Here is a 20,154-nt window from a genome sequence, read left to right as displayed (position 1 = left end):
CAAGAAGTTTTGTTGCCAACTTTCAAAAGGAACTCTGAGTTTTCCTCACAGCTCCTGCTGTGTGATTCCTGAACCCACCTTGCCTGGTCTTGTTTGTTACCAATGATTAGGGGCGGGTAGACGGAAACTTCTAATTGTTCGGGGAGGATGTTGGAATGTGGTGGGGGTGATTATTTGTGGCAGGTTGTGTCTGGAGGGCGTACAGTGTTGTCAAGAAGGTCACGATGTTCTTTGACCTGAATTGTAAAATCAAATAATAAAGTAGACGCTGCACTCCCTCATGTCAAATCATATGCAAAGCTTAATTTGAGGCTGATGTTAGGGATGCCAGACCAGGTAGTTGACATCAATTACTTATAGTGTCACCAGACTGCCAGAATTTTTAACCTTAAAACAAAACTGTAGAAAGTCAAACAATATCGAAACCTGTTGTGCAACCCGAAAAAAATTTCCTTGGCACCAAAAACTATTTTTCATTTTCAACCTGCCTGGTTAGTAGTGTATTGGCTGTGATGGAAAGAAGAGCAGAGAAACAAAGAGACAAATTTAAAAAACCTCTTTTCAGCAAGTTTTATAAAAGCGTGGACAAGTGTGTGAGTTATTTCGAGTGTTTAACAACATGAAAATAATATCGTTTTATCTGTTTCACCGCCTTGTTTTCATTAAGCAGAGCTCACTCGCTTGGTGTACTCTCTATGTAGATCTACTTTCAGTGGCTTTTTGACTAAAACATGATACTAGACCTGCTATTTTGCTCAAGCTGTGTTACTTCTTCATTTTTTTTAATGGAAAATAACAGAGATATATCATTTTAAGGCACACAGAGGCGTTGGTACCAAATTATTTTAAACATTTTGACAACCCTACATGAGTAATTGTACTGTGCAGAATCTATTTTTTTAGTCAGAAAATCCAAGGGTACCCATGTCTTTATTATAACTTCTTTAATGTATAACAGTGTGTAGTAAAACTGGCAGCTGGGTCATGCAGCTGTTTTTGGCAGCCATTTAAAAAACAAAATAGTTTTGTCTGGCCCAGGTCATGATGACCAACTGGAAGCTTTGTGGGAGTTTTCCCTTCATTTACACATCCACAGGATGTCCTCAAACCACTGTTTTGGCGCAACCTCCTGACAATTATTGTGTCCTAACTGCTTCTGCCTAAAGCACTTCTTTCTCTTTGTCTCATTCCCAGAAAATGTCTTCTGGTGACCAATAGGAAGGATCTAGAAAACAAGATAGCAATATCCAAGGCCAAATAGTTTCACTGGAATTTTCCCAAAGTCAGAACTACCAATCTCTCTCTCTTAAAGGTTAACTTCTCTGTAGTGGATTTCTCTGGAATTCTGTACACGGACATACAGTTAGAGTGTCTCAGAGGGTGCCACTGCTTATCAGCAGGACTTCTGCTTTGGGTCAGACTCTATATCTCAACAGGGTTCTAAGAATTGACATTAATTTTGTACAGACACCTTATTATGGAGCAAAATGAACCTTGTGTGTTTGTGAAGCCCCAGACTTTCCGCCTTGTGCTGCCATGAGGTTCACAGTTTTGGTTTTGGGTCAGATTTGACAGCTTATATTTTCATGAAATTGATGTAACAAGTCTAACTCCAACTCGTGTTCCCTTACATTTTCCACAGCTACTAATTCAAGTGTGGTCAAGTTATTGGAGAGACTTAGCTGAACCTCCCACTTAGCTTGGTTACAGCCCGAACACCATAAAAAAAAGTGTCCCGCAAAATGCAGTTTTACCTGGGTCTAAGTACTAATCAGAGCCATATATTACTGTGAAAGTAAATCTGCAGCTTACAGTGTTCATTTTGCCATATGTAACAGTGCCCCCAGTGGTTCTTTTATGAAGAAAAAACATTTTGTGTGAATGCAAGTTTCAAATCTTACAGGAAAACAAGAATCTGGAGATTGTGATGAGAAAACATGTTTGACATCCTGTGTCACTTTATGATGTGTGCATCACTGAGATCTGCTCAGCCCACACAGCACCATCTTAATCTGAGTGTGTGTGAGTCGTCATCTCTGTGTTTCCTGCCCAGACTGTGAATCACGGCAGGAGGTGGACTTTAATCACACACTCATAGCAAACGGTTATTGTAGGTACCAGCCACCGTTTATTCAAGGAAGTGTCTGTGTTTACAGGTGCACTGCAGAAATCTGTGTGTCACTGGTTTGATAGAGGCATGCCGAACAGGTCAGGGAGTACATGCATGGCATTTAATTGATAGACGGACCCTTCTGTGTGGTATGTATGTGGAATTAAAGGATTATAAGTGATGTGGCGATTTGCTAAACATTGAATCAAATAGAAAATCCAGCTTAAAAGTTTGTGTGTATCCTCAGGCTATGATGTGTGTTGCTCTCAGTAACCTTACCCTGGTTGCGCACAGGTGATACCAAGCTGAATATAGCCCCTTATGGCCAGCTGGCCCTGCTATTTAAAACAGAGAGGAGCAAGAGGGGGAGGGAGTTGACGTTTACCATCAGCATTCTGCAGGAGCTGAATGCTGATGGTAGAGTTTGGTGGCGTTTTCCAACCAGACTGGGACGCACCAGCTTTGATTCCTCTGACCTTAAGGAAGCTTTAAGGCTCAGAAAGTTTCAGGAGAACTATCCTAAACATCGCCTCTGATATGATAAAAGATTCCCGACAGTTTGCTTAAAGTTTGTTATGAACAAGGCGTGAGAGTAGCTCAGAATATCCAAACATAAATCATGTGTATTCACATTCTTGTGCGGATTAGATATCTTTTCTCAAGGGCAGAGTTTAGAAAAAGCTTTCCAGTATTGCAGTAGTGATTGGGTATCAATCAATCACCCCAAAGTCACCCAGAGCGTTTGTGTGATTCATCCTGGTATCAGATTTACTGGAGCATCTTTGACAAAGGTCGATTATACTGGATGAGGTCATGACTGAAAACTGTTATTGCACTCACCTCATAAAAAAGTCTGTTAAAGGACTGAGTCACTGTTTGATTGGGAGTCTGTGTGGTTTAGAAAGTGTTGAGGAACACATCGTCTCATTCATGCTGCTGTGAGTTTGTCCTGTTTGTGTGTTTGACAGGGAGGAGGTTTGCATGTAGCAGCCCCCCTGTCAGACTGTAACAGTGAAAGAACGGCAACAGCTGAGCAGGAGAACTTTATCGGCCACACTCCTTGCTTGTGTGTGCGTGCCTGTGTGTGTGGTGGAGAGAGAGAGAGAGATTCAGGAGGAGCTGCAACCAGAGCAGTCTCTCCGGGCACTCTTCTCTGGCGAGCTCACCACCGTCCTCTCCCTCCGCCACTGGCCTCTTTTCAGATTCCTTCCCCTTCGGCTCTTGTTCTTTTTCATCCACGTCTCGCCCCTGGTGGATTTCTCCCTCCCCGTCTCTCCGGGCAGCGGCTCTGTCGTGACTTGCCGGCTGCCACTGCAAGGGAAGGAGAGAGCAGGGGGAAGAAGAGAAGGCGAGAGACAGACCAATCGATCACTGATACTGAAGAAAGAAGCACTTGGAGAGAAGAGGCGAGGCAGCAGCAGCATTTTTCTTTCCACGTTTCTGCTCCAGAGGATTTTCTGTGACTCTGACTACAGTCTTCTGAAGCATTTGAATCAGGTCCTTCCTTTGGGAGGAGTGGACAGTTAATTGAGGGGACAGCTGGCGCAGTATTGACACCTCGAGGACTCTTCTTTCCTCTCCTCTTCAGCCAAAAACTGCAAACATTTGGGACTTGGGAGGAGGACAGCTTTTGAAGAAGAAGTCCAATGTTTATCAGATAATTACTCTACGTTCTGAATGATAATGCTGGACACCAATCATTGCCTGTCCTTTGAACCCTCCCCCCCGGGTTCTCCTCCAATGGGAGACGACATAGAGAAGGCAGGACTGGTGATGGATCATGACAGACAGGTCTATCACAGCCTGAAAGAAGGTGGGCAAACTGGAGCTGCACATGATACATGATATGATTTGTGTTTATGTTCTTTGGGGTTGATAGAGGCACTTAATGGCTATGGTAAAAATTGAAGGAGGCTTTGCTAAAGATAAATGACTAGGTTAATAGACCAGTGGAGGAAGTAAGGACAAGTGGTTTCATGTTCTCTCTGATGAATTTGATTAATATAGTAAAGTTAACGTCTGTGAGAAGTTAACTGTCTGTGACCATGGCTGTGAAAGTAACAGGGACTGAAATGTAGTGTAAAAGGTACTGAGTTTTATGAAAAACAATAACAATCATTCAGTCACTTATCCTTAAAAAACAGGACCTTTAAAAATCATTGCATATTTTTTCTTTCTATACCAAACGTTAAAAACCTCCAAACCAGAAGAATGCTCGAATAACAGCTGAAATATTAGCAATCAAGAGCTCTAAGCCTTAAACCCAGTACCAGCACGTTAAAGCGAACATAAAAACAGTAAGCAACCTAAACAGTGTTAACACCAATACCTATTGATCAAAGCTACAAATATTAGGGAAAGGTAGTTTTATGCACTTTCTCCACTAAACTTTGACATTTTAAAACCTGCATGTTTACCAAGCTGCAGCTTCCAGTGTTAAAAAATGAAGCCGACCATTGTTTGGCCTAAAACGTTCTGCAGAGACCAGTAGAAGATGTTACTGAGACTATGACAGTCTATTTTTTCAGTATATTTATTTTTATAGTCTTCTTCATCTCTTCTTTTGTTAGCATGTTGTTAAATTTATTAGCACATTACCGCCACCTGTTGACAAGCAGAATAATTCAAAACCAGCTCTTGCTTTACTAGCGGTTTAGAATTTCAATACTTTTAGTGTCAACCTTGTTGGTGCTACTTGCAAACCTCAGCTACTGCAGCCTTGACAGTACAGAAATAAATGGGGAACCAAAACTAGGTTTAAGATCAAGTTTTTGTCACCAAGACTCCAAAACAAGGGCAGGATTACATAAGTGAGTGAGCGGTGAGCAAGATCCTGACATAAAGCTATGTGGCTATACTTAGCCCTTATTACCTGACCACTGCTTCAAAAAACATGTAATTTGATACTAAAATGTTAACTGAAGGAAGATTTGATATCTTTTAAAATAACTTTATCCAGCTAAGAAAATGCAAGCCAAAATAACACCAAACTTCACAATATCAAAACAGATTTTTTTAACCCACAAGCAAAAGGACTTGACTTTTCTATTGACAGATCAGCTGCCAATCATCAATCTTAAGTTTTATTTCCTCTATTCAAATTGAAAGTAATATAGAAAGGAGAAAGAAGGGATCCTCCATTTTTTTGCCAGTGCTAGTAGGCGCTATCATTTTTGCCACAGTGTCAACAGGTAGAGTTAAAATAAGACAGACTCATCTGTGCATTGTTTTAATATGGGTTTGTCATTAGGTTGTTCACAGGGGTTTCAACCAATCAGAACCAAGTATCTTATCACAGCCATGTCTAAACTAAAGCTAACTTTTTTGTGTACATTTTGCTCTTATAAATCAGTTGATCACTCATTCTTAGGATGCTGAATTTCTTAGCACATAAACATCATCTGTAGATAAATTGGATGACATGAAAGTAGCAGCAGATCTTCTAGGAGTGAGAAATATAACACTTTTTAACTTCAAATTAGATAGAGTAAGCAGCTTAACTTGGATTGATTAAAACATTAATAAACGGTTCATTTTATTTACAGTCAACATCAAAGAAGCCTCTGAAAGCACTGTCTACATACTGTAGCAATGATCAGAGTGGAAAAACAGGAAACCATAAGATTCTGTTCGAGAGAATTTCTTCTCCAGAACATTCAAACAGGAATATGACGACCAGGTTAAAGAGAGACTGGGAAAAATTGCCTAATTTGGAATGGTTCACACAAAGTTCAACATCGACATAAAAATTTGCTGCAGCTTGTTTATCCAGCCTGACAAGTAACAGTCAATGGCCGATGACAAAAACAACATTTCTGTGGTGTCAGAGCGATAACAGAGAAAAGAAAAGTGGAGAAATGAGAAAATAAAGTGGAAGGAATTTCTACAGTAGAGGTAGCCAAACTGTTTCACTGTACCATGCATATATTACACTCCAGCTGACAGCTGAAAAGTCAATCCAGGCCTTTCTTTTTTTGCTAACTGCTAACCTTTGCTAATTTCTTCCACCGAGGAAGGCGTCGCATCCAAGGAAAGTGGAAGTGAGAGTGACAAGAGCCGCATAGAGCTACGAAAGCTCTGTGAGTGCAACTCTCCTTCCTTGAACTTTTAAGTCAATTAGTATTCACTTCGGCCCTCCAGGCTGTCATTAGTTTCCCAGCACACTGCAGCACGCCAAAGCAGTGCGGCTGATTTCAAGGTGTGAATAGCCATCACCTTATGTTGTTCCTGCCGTCCTGTCACCTTTTTTTTTTCTTTTGTCACTAATGTATGAAACATGTGAGGTGCTCAGGCCGCCTTCACAATCAAACCGAGCCGCGGTGCAAATGATGAGCTCATACTGGAGAGCATCAACAGGCTTTCCAAACAGAACATTTCCAGTGACAATGCCAAGTGCACAGTCCTCGCAGAGCGTCTGGGGTTTGTCAGGCGGATCGGTGACGGTATGATCATGCTCCTGTGCGGGCATGGAGCATCCTGCTTACATGTGTGCTGCTATAACCGTCCGAGTGTGTGGGTTTAGCTGTGCCAGGCCTGGGGGTCTTTGGGGACAGTGATGAACTCAGACATGTTTAATCAGATCTGATGACACATGAGCACAGCAGGATTAGCCTAGTTGGCCGGCAGGAACTTGGCTCAGTCTCACTGACCTCCTCCTTTTCCCTCGCTGAGGGCTCTCTAACCTTAAACCTAATCCTGGGATCCCTCATTCCTCACTACTTTTACGTTATTGAATCCCTCCTTTGAGGTTAGGAATACCTAAGGTTAGGAATCTACGTCACATTCTTGGACCTAATTTCTTCTACAACTAGACAGACATATTTTGTTTCATTAATCTTACAGCTGGTATCCAACTTTTCTTTTTTTTGCCTGGTCTTTTGAAGTTTGTTGCTTCAAGACTTGAACTTAAAGCTCCTGTGTGTGGTGATTTCAGCTGTCCCTCAGCAAAAAATCAGTACCTCTTATCTCTGTTGGTTTGAACATTTGTTTCATATACAAACCTTCTTCTTTTCTTTTTTTTTTTCAACAGCCAGTTGCATCTTGAGTATTTGCTGTGAAAAAAAAGACTTCAGTGTTAATCTTCTCATCTGACACCTAGCCAGCAGCAGCAGTTTCAGGTGTTAAAAATATCTGTGATAAAAACGCTCAGTCTTTGAATTTATTTTTGTGGGTCTTGCAGAAGTATTTCATTGTGAAGCATTTTTTAAAGTCTCTGTGAGGAGTTTCAAACTGTTTTTTAAAATGTATTGCTCTTTAAAACATACGGAGCAAACTGAGACTACCAGTTGTTTCTTGAAACTGAATTTTGGCGTGTGTTAGGTCTGGGTTTTTATTTGATGAATTGATTCGGCACTTGAAGTCTAGAACTCTCCTTTTAAATATTGGCAGTGAAAGATATTTTTTTTTCTTCTTCATTCAAAATTTTCCAATGACCTAATGTTATTTACTCACAGCGGTCATTTCACTTTGAAGATTTACTTTAAACAGAGTATTTACATCAAGAGCTCTGCTAGGTGAAAGAGCAAAACAGCTTTGAACAGGATTTAGTATTTATGCTGGCATGTGCATGCTTCACTGCTCTTGGAGGTCAAAGGAGTTAAGCAGTGTGCATATTTATGTTGATTGGACATTATTGGGACACCGGAGCACACTTCATGTCACCAGGGCCTTTACAGAAAACACATACTGTTTTGTTTGGTCATCTTTTGCAAGCCAACTATTGGATGATGAATCAGAATTCACAAGGGTTTGTTGCTGTTGTTGTTACATTGCAGTTAATTCATTTATTAGCTACACATCAACACATAAGCTAATCACTCTACATTCAGTGAACACTCTATGCTTCTCTGTGTTTACAACAACCATGTGTGACATCATCATTGCTGAAAGTATCAAAAAGGTTGGATTGGTAAATTCCAGAAAAGTAGTATAACAAGATCTGTTACTTCTACAGAAAGTGACTTGTGGTGCTCATGGGAAATGAAATCTTCATTCAGAAAAGCAAAAAGGACATCAGAGACAAATCAACATGAAAATTCCTCACTGTGCCTTTAATCAGCTAAAAACTCCTCTGATGAGCTTTGTGTTTGTCTTAGTAAGCAGAAAGTTTCAAAGATAGCTTTTTGTGTTTCAACAATTAAAAAAATGAACTTCTGTTGTCTTATGATTTTTTTTTTTTACAGCAGAAAGCTGTCATTAGCGGAATCATCATAAGCATTTTCTGTTTCTGGATCAATCAGTCTGCTTTCAAAAACTAAATCTTAGAAAAGTAAAACCACTTCTAAGACAATGCTGAGCTGTTAACATCAGTTGAAGGTGTGACAAGAGGGTGTCATTTCTCTATAAAGCTGTGTCTGAACATTATGATTTTTTACTTTGCTTCATCTAACTTTATGTTGCATCTTTAACCACGGCCAACAGGTTATCTCTATAGCTACAATCCTCAAATAGATTCAGCAAAGAGTCCTTGAAACAGCCAGCAGACTGTTCACGCTGCATTGTTTCCTCTTCTTCCTCGAGCTGTAAACGCAGCCGCTGTCTCTCCATCTCTCCCTCTGTGCTCTTTCACTCCAACTTTTTATGACTGCAGAGGCCAGATCTGGCAGTGGCCTAGTATCCCAATAAAACTGCCCTGCCTTTTCATCCCCTTTCTTAAATTAACCGTAAATGGCCCTCTAACCTAGTTTGGAAGAATGCTTTGTCATATTTAAAACCCAGTGAAAGGTAGCATATCTTCAGCAGTCGTGACTGTGTTTACATGCAAGCGTGAAATGAGGTTGCTGAGAGAAATCGTGTTTCCATGCACGACTGCAGCGAGATTTTTTATGTTTTATTTTCAGTCTGATGGCTCTGTTTTGATTGGACTGATCTTTCCTCCAAACTATTTTCAGCCCTCCCCGCTCTGCACTATGTGCTCGCTCTGAAAGGACTTCTGACCTCTGTATTCGTTGACCATTTGATACATCGAGAACCATTCTTCCAAGTCATGTATTTATAATCACATTGTTGGTTTGGTGTGCCCACATCGGCCCACTGTCTCCACACCACTGCAGCTTTTCACACATCACACCTCCACGTCGACATTTGAGCTGTCGGAGCTGTCACACTTCTGCATTTCAAACCACTGCAGAAATGTGTGAAACGACAGCTTAAAGCATCATTTAAACTCTTAATACATCAACATATTGCCTGATTGGGAAACATGTGACACTAGCACATATGATACGAGCATCTAACGCAAGCACTTCCTCTTTATTCAGCTGTAGAAACAAGTGATAAAAGACTGAGAGAAGGCAGGAAAGAATAAAACTTTAAAGTTTGTTGTTTGTGAGAGAATTCAAGGAGGGAGCACAGAGATGTGAGGTTGGATCGAGGTAAAGTGTAAGATTCCCCCCTCCCAGAATAAACCTCTTCCCTGGAAGTGCCAAGTGTCTCGGCATCTCCCCCTCTGCTCCTGCCCTGGCACGGTCAGAGTGTGTTTCTGTGTGCGTGGGCTCAGGCAACACGTGAATCTCCTAAGTGTTCGCCCGTGTGTTTGGCGCAGAGAAGGAATATTAATCTCTTAACTGCTGCGACACACACATGAACGTGCCGCGCTGTGTTTAGGTCTCAGTGTTTACCTCGCTGGATGTGAAGCTGACATGTTATTGCTTCCAGAGAGGGAGTCTCTAGTGCTGCTCTGAGCCTCTGTGATGTAGTGCGTACACGCTATGTAAATAAAACAGAGTGGAGCTTGGACCGCGGCTGAGGGTGTAGAGCCAAAGCATGACATTTAGATTCAGAGAGGCTGACGTTATTTCTTAAAACTCACGGTGTTTCTTTCCAGGCCTGGATTGTTTAGAGCTGCAGCAGCTAACAGGCCGGGCTCGCCTAGCTTAGCCTCGGGCACGGATGATGTCACTCGGTTAGTGAGAGGGAACAGGTGCTGCCTGTGAGGCAGACACAAGCTCTGGTCTGAAATGCTCGGGACACCTCGGTCGGTGTGTTCCTCTTCACAAACACACATACACACACATACCCCCCCTCAAACAGAGACAGCTGGTGCGTTCAGACCAAGAGTCTCAGCTGAGTGGAGCTGGGCTGAATGTCTGTGAAAATAGTTCTGAGTTTTAAAATGGAAACAGGCTGTTGCCAAGAGGCACAGTGGAAGTATAGTGCCGGATCAGTTACCGATGGACCCGAGTGTCTCCAGAGACCGACCTGTAGCTCCTCTGAACATGCTTTACATAGCGACTGACGTGTTTGTAACTGCTTTGTGTATTTGTGTGAAAGGTCTGTTCCACCTCATTCTCTGTGTTTTCAGCTTAGATCACACCGCTGCAAATGATGGTTTTCAAAAATTAAAGCATTTTTATGAGTTGTTGAGTAATTCTGCTGTTGAACTGCCAATGGCTTTACCATTAATAAAAGAACAGAGCAACTACTAGGGAATATATAATGCTGATAAAATACATAAATTTACAACATCCATTATCCAATGCACCGTACAATCCAAGATGCATGGTTATCTAAGAAAGTACCATGTTTTATATAGAGTTTTAGCGTATTCATAACGTAAGAATTTCATGAGGTAATGGTTTAATTTTTTTCAGTCAGCCTTTTTCTTTATCTATCAAATATGATAACAGAAAGAACAACATTAAACAACAGCAACAACCAAGGACAATAAGGGACAAAAAGACATCCCTGCTCTAATCCTCCTCCGGTCTTCAGTAAATATTCAATCAGACAGTCAAAAAAAATACACACACATTTGTATATATATAAAAATATATCTTTAAGTATATATATTGGAGATCGACCAATATGTTTTTTACAGGGCCGATCCTGATACCAATTGTTGAAAAGTGAAAACATTGGTGTCAAAATTTTGAATGACTAAAAACTCCAACACATAACCTGGTTTAAATTCCTTTAAGAATATGTTTATTAAACAGCTCTCAGACTCAGCAGCATGTCTTATTATATTGAATGAAAACAAAAAAAAACTGGAACTGGGATGGTTATTGCAATTTCAGAAGAGTCGGCTGTCTTAACTTTTCTTCAAAACACACATGTGCTTTCTGGACCCTCTCCACTCAGCAAAACCTTTCCTCATCTCCACAGTGTGTGAGGACTGTGTATGCACAGCTTTCACAGCTGATTGGCCGTTATCTGAGCCATGGCTCTGTGTGTGACCAATCAGATGGTACTCTAGGTGGGACAATGCTGGAGACAGAGTAGTGACTAAAGACAGCGAAGCACATCTGCATCAGAGCCAAAATAACCCAGTTTCAAGTTGAATCTTATCTGCCATTGGATAAAAAAAGGGCCACTGCCGATTCGCTTAAAATACTGAATATTGGTGACGACATTCAGCCCAGACAAAAAATTGGCCGTTCGATAAGCATAGGACTTTTAAACTTTTACTTAAAGTAAAATGTTGGTGGATTGAATTTTATAGGGGATAATTTATAGTGAATGGGTTGTTATAGCTTATTCTAACAGGGTGAGCAGGGTGTTAGCTGGATAATCTGCTTTAACAACCTTGCTATACATCAATCAACTGACATCACTATACACTTGTGAAATGAATATTTTTGCACAAATCACTGATTGAAAAATTCTGATCCTGATTTAAAAATAGTTATATCACTTCCAGTGTGTGTGATCTGTTTCACATTTTGCTGAACTTTTCCAGTGACGGTGAAGCAACACGAGGCCAACAGGGCACATGAATCAGCACTGCACCTGGCTTGTAGTTTTTTTTTATTTTCTTTTTTCTGACACATCACTTTTAGAGACTGTGACATTTTCTGTACTCACTGCTGTTAGTTCAACAGATGCAGAAACATCCAGCCTTGAAATATGTAAGAGCCTGTTAAAGCTGCTTTTTTAGCAGTGAGGTGTTCCCAACAACAATGGTCTGCTATCAAGAATTAGCAGTCTGTTGCTGTCAAATAGTGCTGTCTGATGTTCAGTCAAAAACAAGCTCCTTGCACAGCTGTGTATTAGTCACAGACATTAGGAGCTGGTGCAGGTTAACTAGGGATGATAGAATACCACGCAGCTGCATGTCTCTGCAGGGGGCTCATCTTAATATTCCACTGCAAAACTGGGTTCAAATTAATTAATGAGCATGAGGCCAGAGTGTGGTTTTACTTCAGTAGTTTTCAGACAAGTGCAAAGGATGGACAAGATGTCCTGAAGCTGTAATTTGGTGTGCAAAAAGGTCAGACGTGGTCCGTTCCTTAAAACTGCCTCTCTCTGTGCAGCCTCTGCGTTATGTAATGAGTACTTCCTGTTTTGAAATGACGGTAGCAGTCACCCCATACATTTGACTCTTTCTTCCGCCATTTCAATTAAACAAGATATTTCATGTTTCATTCAACATTTATCTTTTTTAGCTTAGTCTTTCTCTCCCCTCACAATCTACCTTTCTGGTGTTCTGGTAAAAGGGAATCTTTCTCATGCATCGCTGCCCTCAATGGTTCACAGAAAAGAAAAAAAACAAAAAGCAGAATCAGGAAGTGTGTAGTAAGTTGCGTACCCGCCCCATCTGCAGTTTGAAAAAAAAGCCACAGAAGAAGGGGAAATGGGAGGATGAATTGAGTCCTCTTCATGAACGCATCTGTAAGTTCAGTGTGTGGATGTTGATGTATGGAGGCAGACGGGCTGCTGACCGCCGGACACTAAGAGATGATAAAGAAGCTTTAAGAGCTCAGAGCTCCATCGCTGCAGTTTCTTATTCTCACCGGCGCTCACTGACTCTCTCTTCTTCTCTTTCTCCTCCCTCCCTCCTCACCTCCTCTGTCTCCATGCAGTCCTCCAGCTCAAACTCCTGCAGAGACGCACACGAGAGGAACTGGTCAGCCAAGGGATCATGCCACGTAAGTCTCTGCTTTAAGTGTGTGTGATGCTCAGGAGGGTTCATATGTGCTCTGTTCTGTAAACTTACACTCTGCATCGTCAGCACGTCTGGTGATGCACATGCTCAGTAGACTCCACAGAAGAAGCACTTATACAGGCCACTTCACCTCAAGGCAGTTTTTGTTAAGCCTGTGAAAGATTTTCAGATTTTCGCTCTTGTCAAAAACACAAGATGACAAGTAAAAGAGTGTTTGTCCTTGCTGAAACAGCTACACATGATGTTCTGAAGAATTTTGTTCTTCTAGTTCATAAAAAAAAAATTCACAATGAGAGACTACTGAAAATGACTGCCACTATCATTTTTATGTGATCTTTTTGAGTTTATGTGTTCTGCATGTGTCAGGTTTGGTGGTGACTTTGCACCAATTTGTGTTATCAAATAGGGCAGCTTCCTCTTCTTGTGTTTCCACTTCCTGTTTCAAAGTTCCGCACATCACAGGAGGAGGAGGAGATAACATTTTCAGAAAAACTTCTTGTGTTTCTGTTTAGAGCGAAGCAATGAACGGTAAATAGGGGGCTTTTTCCAAAGATGTTGGTTTGTTGAATCAAAAGAAGAGTCAAAGTGATGTGTCCACTTCATAAAGAACATGTAAAGGTTGATACTTGGAGAAGAAGTGAAAGCATGAATGTTTGGAGTGTTTCAGAAAAACTTGAGAAGACAAGTTTTCGCTGTAAGAATAATTGTCAAAAAGCAAAAAGTGACTTTCATTTTGTTTGTTAGTTGTTTTGTTTGTCTGTTTTTTTGTTTTGTTTTTGCTTGAAATGCCCTTGTCCAGGGTGCAATTTGAGTTTAATGTGATTTTTATCTAAACAGGCTGCTTTTATATTTTTTATCAGCGCACCCTTCATTTAAGTTATATTGCATTGATAAAAAGTCAAAAGCTTTACATAGCAGCACTTAAGTGGCTGTCCCATTTTGAGGACTCCTTTATACTGGGGTAATTATTCCCAGGTCTCAAAGAACATATGGCGTGTGTCCATTGGTGCCCATTTGTTGTATAAGTCATTGTGAGCTAACTCAAAAGGAAGTTTAGGTTTGTTTAGGTCCAAATATAATTCAAAACTGAAAAACATACTTGTTTAGCTTGGTGAGGCTAACAGCTGATGGCCTGAGATGGGCATTTCTAACAAAAACACAACTTAAGCAACACTGGAAACTATTTGCAGAGGTGGCAAAAGTATTCACATCCATTACTCAATTATAAGTATAGATAGTAGGGTTTAAAAAGACTTTTGTAGAAGTTGAAGTATCAACTCTAGAAAAAGAAAGAGTGAACAACACTGTTAAATGTTAACATCTGAAATTTTTTTCAGCGTAGTGTGAGAAAGAGGGCGCTGGTTGGTTTTGAACCTGAGCCACACATTCAAGAGAACGTCAATGGACGCAAAAACTTTCCACTGGGCTATACAGACGCTAATTAGACAGGGGCCTTCAGCCTTAAACTACCTTTATAATGAATTTGTGTTGAGTTATGTGATGCTAGTTAAGTAACCAGTTAGCCAGCTAACTAGCGATCTCTTGATCGGTCTACACAGGCAGCAGAAGGATGGCTCCTTCACAGGATCCTACACCTGAATTGGGACACAGTTAGTGTGACTTCAGGGTTCTTTTTAGGAGCTGGTTCTTCTGGAGTTTTAAGTGGCAGTTGAAGAAAAGGTTTATTGTCAGAAGCTTTTTGTTATTGGTTGAAATGTGACATGATCCAGGCAAAAGTACTATGAGACTGAAATATTCCTGTTGGCCTCTAAATTAATTTTCAAGTCATCAGCCTTTAAATGTAAAGTATTGGTCGTATTCTTTGAAATTCCACCTTTGGTAAACTTCCACCGCTTTGATTAAACGGTGATGATGTCAGTGTTAAGTGCTCTAACGCACATCACTGAGGTATAGAGGATGATGAGAGTGCTGGGAACTGGTGAAGGGGTCAGTTTCCACTTCAGCATCAAACCATCACTCTGGTTTTGCAAACTGTTGATGGTGTAAATGATCAAGTCGCCTCCCTTCCTCTCTTCACTCACCTCGGTTTATTTAGACACGTCAACACAAAGACAAGGTTCTGTCATGCATGTAGAAAACACAGCTAAGTGTGTCTGCGATGCTGACTGCTGGATGCAAATCATTGTGAGTTAAAAGTTGAGTCACTTTGTCTTATTCAGCATCTTGTGGGTTGGAAGTTGCCAGACAATGACTCTGTGCATTAGTAGTGCCATCTTGTAAGTAAGTAGTGTCTGCTGTCCCATCTGTTTTTGATTCTGATATTCTTTTGTCAGTGGCACAAGTAGAGAATATTAACTCACTCTGCAGTCTGACTCTTTAATCAGGGTGATACACATTCAGCTTGGACAGAATACGTCATTTTGGGCTCAACAATACGGCTGAGACAAACCACAAAATATCCTCCAGAGTCTTTTATCTCAGATGATAGAGAATCAGCCGTCCGGTCGTCTGCTCTGCTGACATCTTCGCAGCACATTATATCACAGCTGGTATGCGTGTCTTCCCCTCTCTCACACTAGGGCAGGGTTGTGACATGAGGAATGCCTCCCACCCTGTCATATGAGGCTCAGAGTGGGCGCCGTGCTGTGGGCTGCATGTCCACACTCACTCACCTACAGCAGGGGTTTCACCAGCTCTTGGACAATAGTACAAGCACTGTGTTGCATCATCCTAACTGCCATCGTACTGCCAGTATCCTTCCCCAAAGACAGAGAACATGTTTGTGTTTTTCAAGTGTGAGGTTTCCAAACTTTCACAAGGGTCATTTTACTGAAGTCAGTTTGTTTAGGTCTAAATATAATTCAGAATTTAAAAAAAGAGTTATTTAGCTTGGTGAGGCTAACAGCTGATGGCCTGAGATGAGCATTTCTAATGAAAACAAGACTTAATCGACACTGGGAACTATTTGTAATTATTAGAAGTGTCATCCCCCATTCCAATAAAAGCATGCAGGTAGAAGGAAAGAAAGAGACCCTTTGCAATGTAGTCTTTGTAGATAATCTAGCTAGATGTGCAAATATTTATAGAAATATATATCTTACATATTTAAAATAGTAAATATTTATAATAAATTTAAAAAAATAATCTAGATTTGCAAAAATTTGCAATTTTTTTTATATGTTTGAGGTTTCCTTTGAAATATTTTTGGGCTTTATTTTGAACTTCTGCACAAATCTCTAATGTTTAAAATATATATATATATCATTTTTATTATTATTATTATTATTTATTTAACAAGCTGGAAGCAAACCCTAGCTGTCCACCACTGGGCCAGCTATTTTAGATAAGATGAAAAGGTGGATGAACTATTATTATTCTTAAGATGAAAATAATTAGCTTTATATTTTAAACTTATTATTAAACAAGAAAGGAGCCTGAAAGATTAAAACAAGTGATATTTAAAAGCGTGGACCATTATTTCAGTGTTGAAAATGACACTTTTTGCGACTTGGTCTTTTTCTGACTGATCTTGATGTTTGTTATACAGACTTCAGGCAGAGCTGTTGCTGCATTAGTGGCAGCTGATGCGGAACAGAATAATGGAATAAAGAAACAGAGTCCACACTCTACGTGACTTGGTATAAACACACATATGTGTGATGTTCAAACACACAAACATGGGCTTTCACACCTCTGCCTCTGCTGAGGTCAGTCAGAGCTGAGTGCAGTGATGCATTAATGTTGTCTTTTGTGTGCAGCCGTCCATCCATCACTTCACTCTCTCCTCTGTCTTTTCACTTCTTTCATAACCATCAAGAAGTATCGTCCTCCAGACATTACAGATGTTTTTCAGACCTGCTGTATTATCGAAAGCTGCCTTTAAAACAGTCTTTGACAGGTTTCACTCCACTCATGAGCTGTATTAGAAAACGCACATAACTTTAAAAGAAGCAGCTGAGTTGCTAAAAAGGATGCATAAAGATAAAAGAAAGGCTTATTAGCCTTCTTTTACTTTCACTATGTGAAACTTACAGAGCTTTCAGATTGCACTCTGGTTGTAGTTAAGTTAATTTGACTGCTAAGTTTATTTTGGGAAGCCCCTGGTTTTTGGTCACACTCATGTGGTCCCGCGAGGCTTACAAACCTACCTCACCTTAACTCTGCCTCCACCAATGACTACAGCTGAACACTTCCTACAGCTGCTTCCCTGTTTCAGCCTCATAAGCATAATAACAACATGACCAGGAGCTCACCTGCAGAACAACAAACCCATGATATCTAATGCAGTTACTCTGTAACAACCGAGGCAGCTTTCACTGCAGAGAAACTGTACTTTGTTCCTGCACACACAGCACGCTGCACCATCCTATCTGCCTCCTGATCTGTCATCACTCAGTGCGGTTCAGAATCGCACTCCTGACCCCCGCATCCTGCCGTCACTTCTGCTTCGAATCTGTCTTCCTCTATATTTGTGTCTGTTCTCACATTGTCGCCAGCTGAAAGCAGCATTACGACTTCCATTAGTCTGTCTGATGACTCGATCTCTCTCCTTCTCTCTGTATGTGCAGCACTGAAGAGCCCGGCAGCCTTTCACGAACAGCGGAGGAGTCTGGAGCGAGCAAGGGTGAGTGTCTTCAGCGGAGTGAGATTCCTGTTTTGTTTTCAGAGGACATGCTCTCCGGAAGGTTTTCAGTTGCATTTGGAAGTGACCTGCTCAAATCAGAAAAGCACTGTCTGTAACCAGATCCCTCTGTGGGCGTACACATCTATAGGATTATAATCCTTTGATAAATAATTTAACAGTGGCACCAATAGAGGTTCTATTTTTGTAAGAATCTGCAAAGACTCAGCTTTCCCAGGAAGGTTTTGATAACTTCAGATCGCTTTCATGTTATAGTACCATAATGCAGAATTTCCTGGACTTTTTCTCTCAATAAAATCTACTGTCAGTGGTTTTAAGTTACCAGAAGCCATCTGGGATGATATTACCACAGTGTTACGATAATATGCTGCTTTATTGCAACTTTAGAGACATTTTTCCGCTTTAGATCACATCCCTTTGAGGAAAAGTTTGCCAGTGTTTGTTTCCTCTTTGAGGTTACCCAGCAAACAAAATTTAAGTTCCAGTTCACACAGTCTGAGTCAACTGAATGCAAGAATTGAAGAATCGCTGGGGCAATGGTGTAGCTTTGCTGAATAAGTGAGTGGTTTCCAAAGAAGGGCTGTGGAAATGCCTTCTCCTATTATAAACTTTTAACAATTGCATATCTCTCCTAAAAAAGTAAAAACATAAACATATATAGTAGAAAAAGATAGACTGATGACTGTTGCCTTTCTACCTGACAATCTGGCGACCCATGTTATATAGTATTTCTATTTCACTCTAAACTCTCCCTCTTTCTGATTCAGACCGAGGATTATCTGAAGAGGAAGATCCGGAGTCGGCCCGAGCGCTCCGAGCTGGTCAGGATGCACATTTTGGAGGGTAAGTTAGTGCCCAAATGTAAACTCCACTTACTGTCACAGAAGAAATCCCCTTTAGAGTTATTTAAAGGTTATTTGAAGTAAATGAAACTAAACTTAGAAGGAACTGTAAACAAAAAATAATAGAATCACTTCCATGTGCAAAGGTTAACATGAGCTAAATTTCAAAGAAATTTAAGACATACAGTAGAATATTTCTGGTGTGTGTGTGCCTTTGCCTGAGTCTTCTTTCACGTCAGCTTTGAGGCAGAGCTATAACTCAAAATGTGCATTAAAGGAACCTAAAATGTCTCATCTGTTATCTTCAGGTTTTTAACTTCCTCTTTTATGGATCATCTTAAGTTGTTGTGATCACACATTTTGTGTTGTCTTATTCTTGCTACAGACCGTCATAATCCTCTTAATCCGAGATGAATGAATCCAAATGTGCGTTTGTCTTCCACAGAGACGTCTGCGGAGCCGTCCCTGCAGGCCAAGCAGCTGCAGCTGAAGAGAGCACGGCTGGCTGACGACCTCAATGACAAGATCTCCCACAGACCGGGCCCCATCGAGCTGGTTCACAAGAACATCCTGTCTGTCAGCTGCACTGTGCACTCACCTCTGGGTAAATGTGACACACATGACTCTCACATGAACAAACAACTCATACCATTCAGAGCAACACATACGCTGTGAAAAAATCAAACATTTCTCACACTCATGCTTTCAGTATGACTTTGTGTGTAGCTGTTAATCCCACTCACAATTTGAATTTTAAAGCTATATCCAGACTGAAGACAATTGAATATATCCACAACAGGTTAGCACATATCTTAATTAAGCGTCCAGTAGCTCTCTTGATCTTTGGTCTGTACTCAGCCCAGGCTCTGGGGTCCTGCAGACGAGTTGTAATATGAGCGCTTGCAGCTAGTGTGCAGGTGGGCAAACTTGCATGCTAGCTCAGAAGCTGCTTCTGTTACAGTTTGCCAATGTAGCAGTTTCCAAAGTGTGGGCTGTGGTCCAGTTGTAGGCCCTAAAGGCACTGAAAGGGGCCCCCAGGAAGTCATTTATAATAAATGGTTCAAATTTGATAAGATGTGCCATAAATATATGTATTTGTTATCGAAATATCAGCGGTGTCTCATTTACCAACACTGCAAAAAACTGAAATCTTATCAAGTGTTTTTGTCTTTTTTTTAAAGTAAAAATTGTCTCACTATACTTGATATGAGCCACTTTCAACTTATCAATCCAGAAAAATGTCTTGTTTCAAGTTATCAGAGTACAAAAATTAGGTTTTAATTGCTTGTAACCAGTAAAAAAAAATCTGCCAATGGAACAAGAAAAAATTGCTTGAAAATTTCCTTGAGACTAGAACAATGTCTTAATACAAGTAACTTTTCTCTTGTTCCATTGGCAGATTTTTTTACTGGTTACAAGCAATTCAGACCCCATTTTTGTCTTTAAATAACTTTAAACAAGACATTTTTCTGGATTGGTCATGTGAATTTGGCTCATATTGAGTCTAAAAGGGAATTTTCTACTGAAAACAAGACAAACACACTTGATAAGATTTCAGTTTTTGCAGTGAAGGAGGCTGAGTTCAAACTACAACACCTGTAGCTATCATCACAGATGAATGGTACCAGAAAGAGCTTCTTTTACACTCAGTAACTGCACCTTGAGGACTTCAAAACATCAAACAGGAAGACAGTTTGGATGTTAACACTCCTGA

At 40.6% G+C, this 20,154-nt stretch overlaps 1 protein-coding gene across 9 annotated transcripts in view; it reads left to right on the top strand.

The window, feature by feature from the left end:
* mrtfab (myocardin related transcription factor Ab) overlaps positions 1-20,154 on the top strand; it is a 52,851-nt gene that overhangs the window by 22,002 nt on the left and 10,695 nt on the right. For 7 of the 9 annotated variants that reach the window (XM_074662937.1, XM_074662935.1, XM_074662938.1 and 4 more), the window contains 4 exons: positions 12,913-12,978; positions 17,525-17,580; positions 18,366-18,441; positions 18,886-19,044. In XM_074662937.1, the coding sequence (XP_074519038.1) occupies positions 12,913-12,978; positions 17,525-17,580; positions 18,366-18,441; positions 18,886-19,044 (357 nt within the window). Of the gene's footprint in view, positions 1-3,229; positions 3,924-12,912; positions 12,979-17,524; positions 17,581-18,365; positions 18,442-18,885; positions 19,045-20,154 lie in introns of those variants that run through there. The other 2 variants (XM_074662944.1, XM_074662939.1) reach the window with 2 other exon arrangements.

This window comes from Halichoeres trimaculatus, unplaced genomic scaffold (assembly GCF_033239565.1).
Source record: "Halichoeres trimaculatus isolate MK-OKI-2021-1 unplaced genomic scaffold, fHalTri1.1 fHalTri1_scaffold_23, whole genome shotgun sequence".
NCBI lineage: Eukaryota > Metazoa > Chordata > Actinopteri > Labriformes > Labridae > Halichoeres > Halichoeres trimaculatus.
This window is presented reverse-complemented; position numbering and strand designations above follow the sequence as displayed.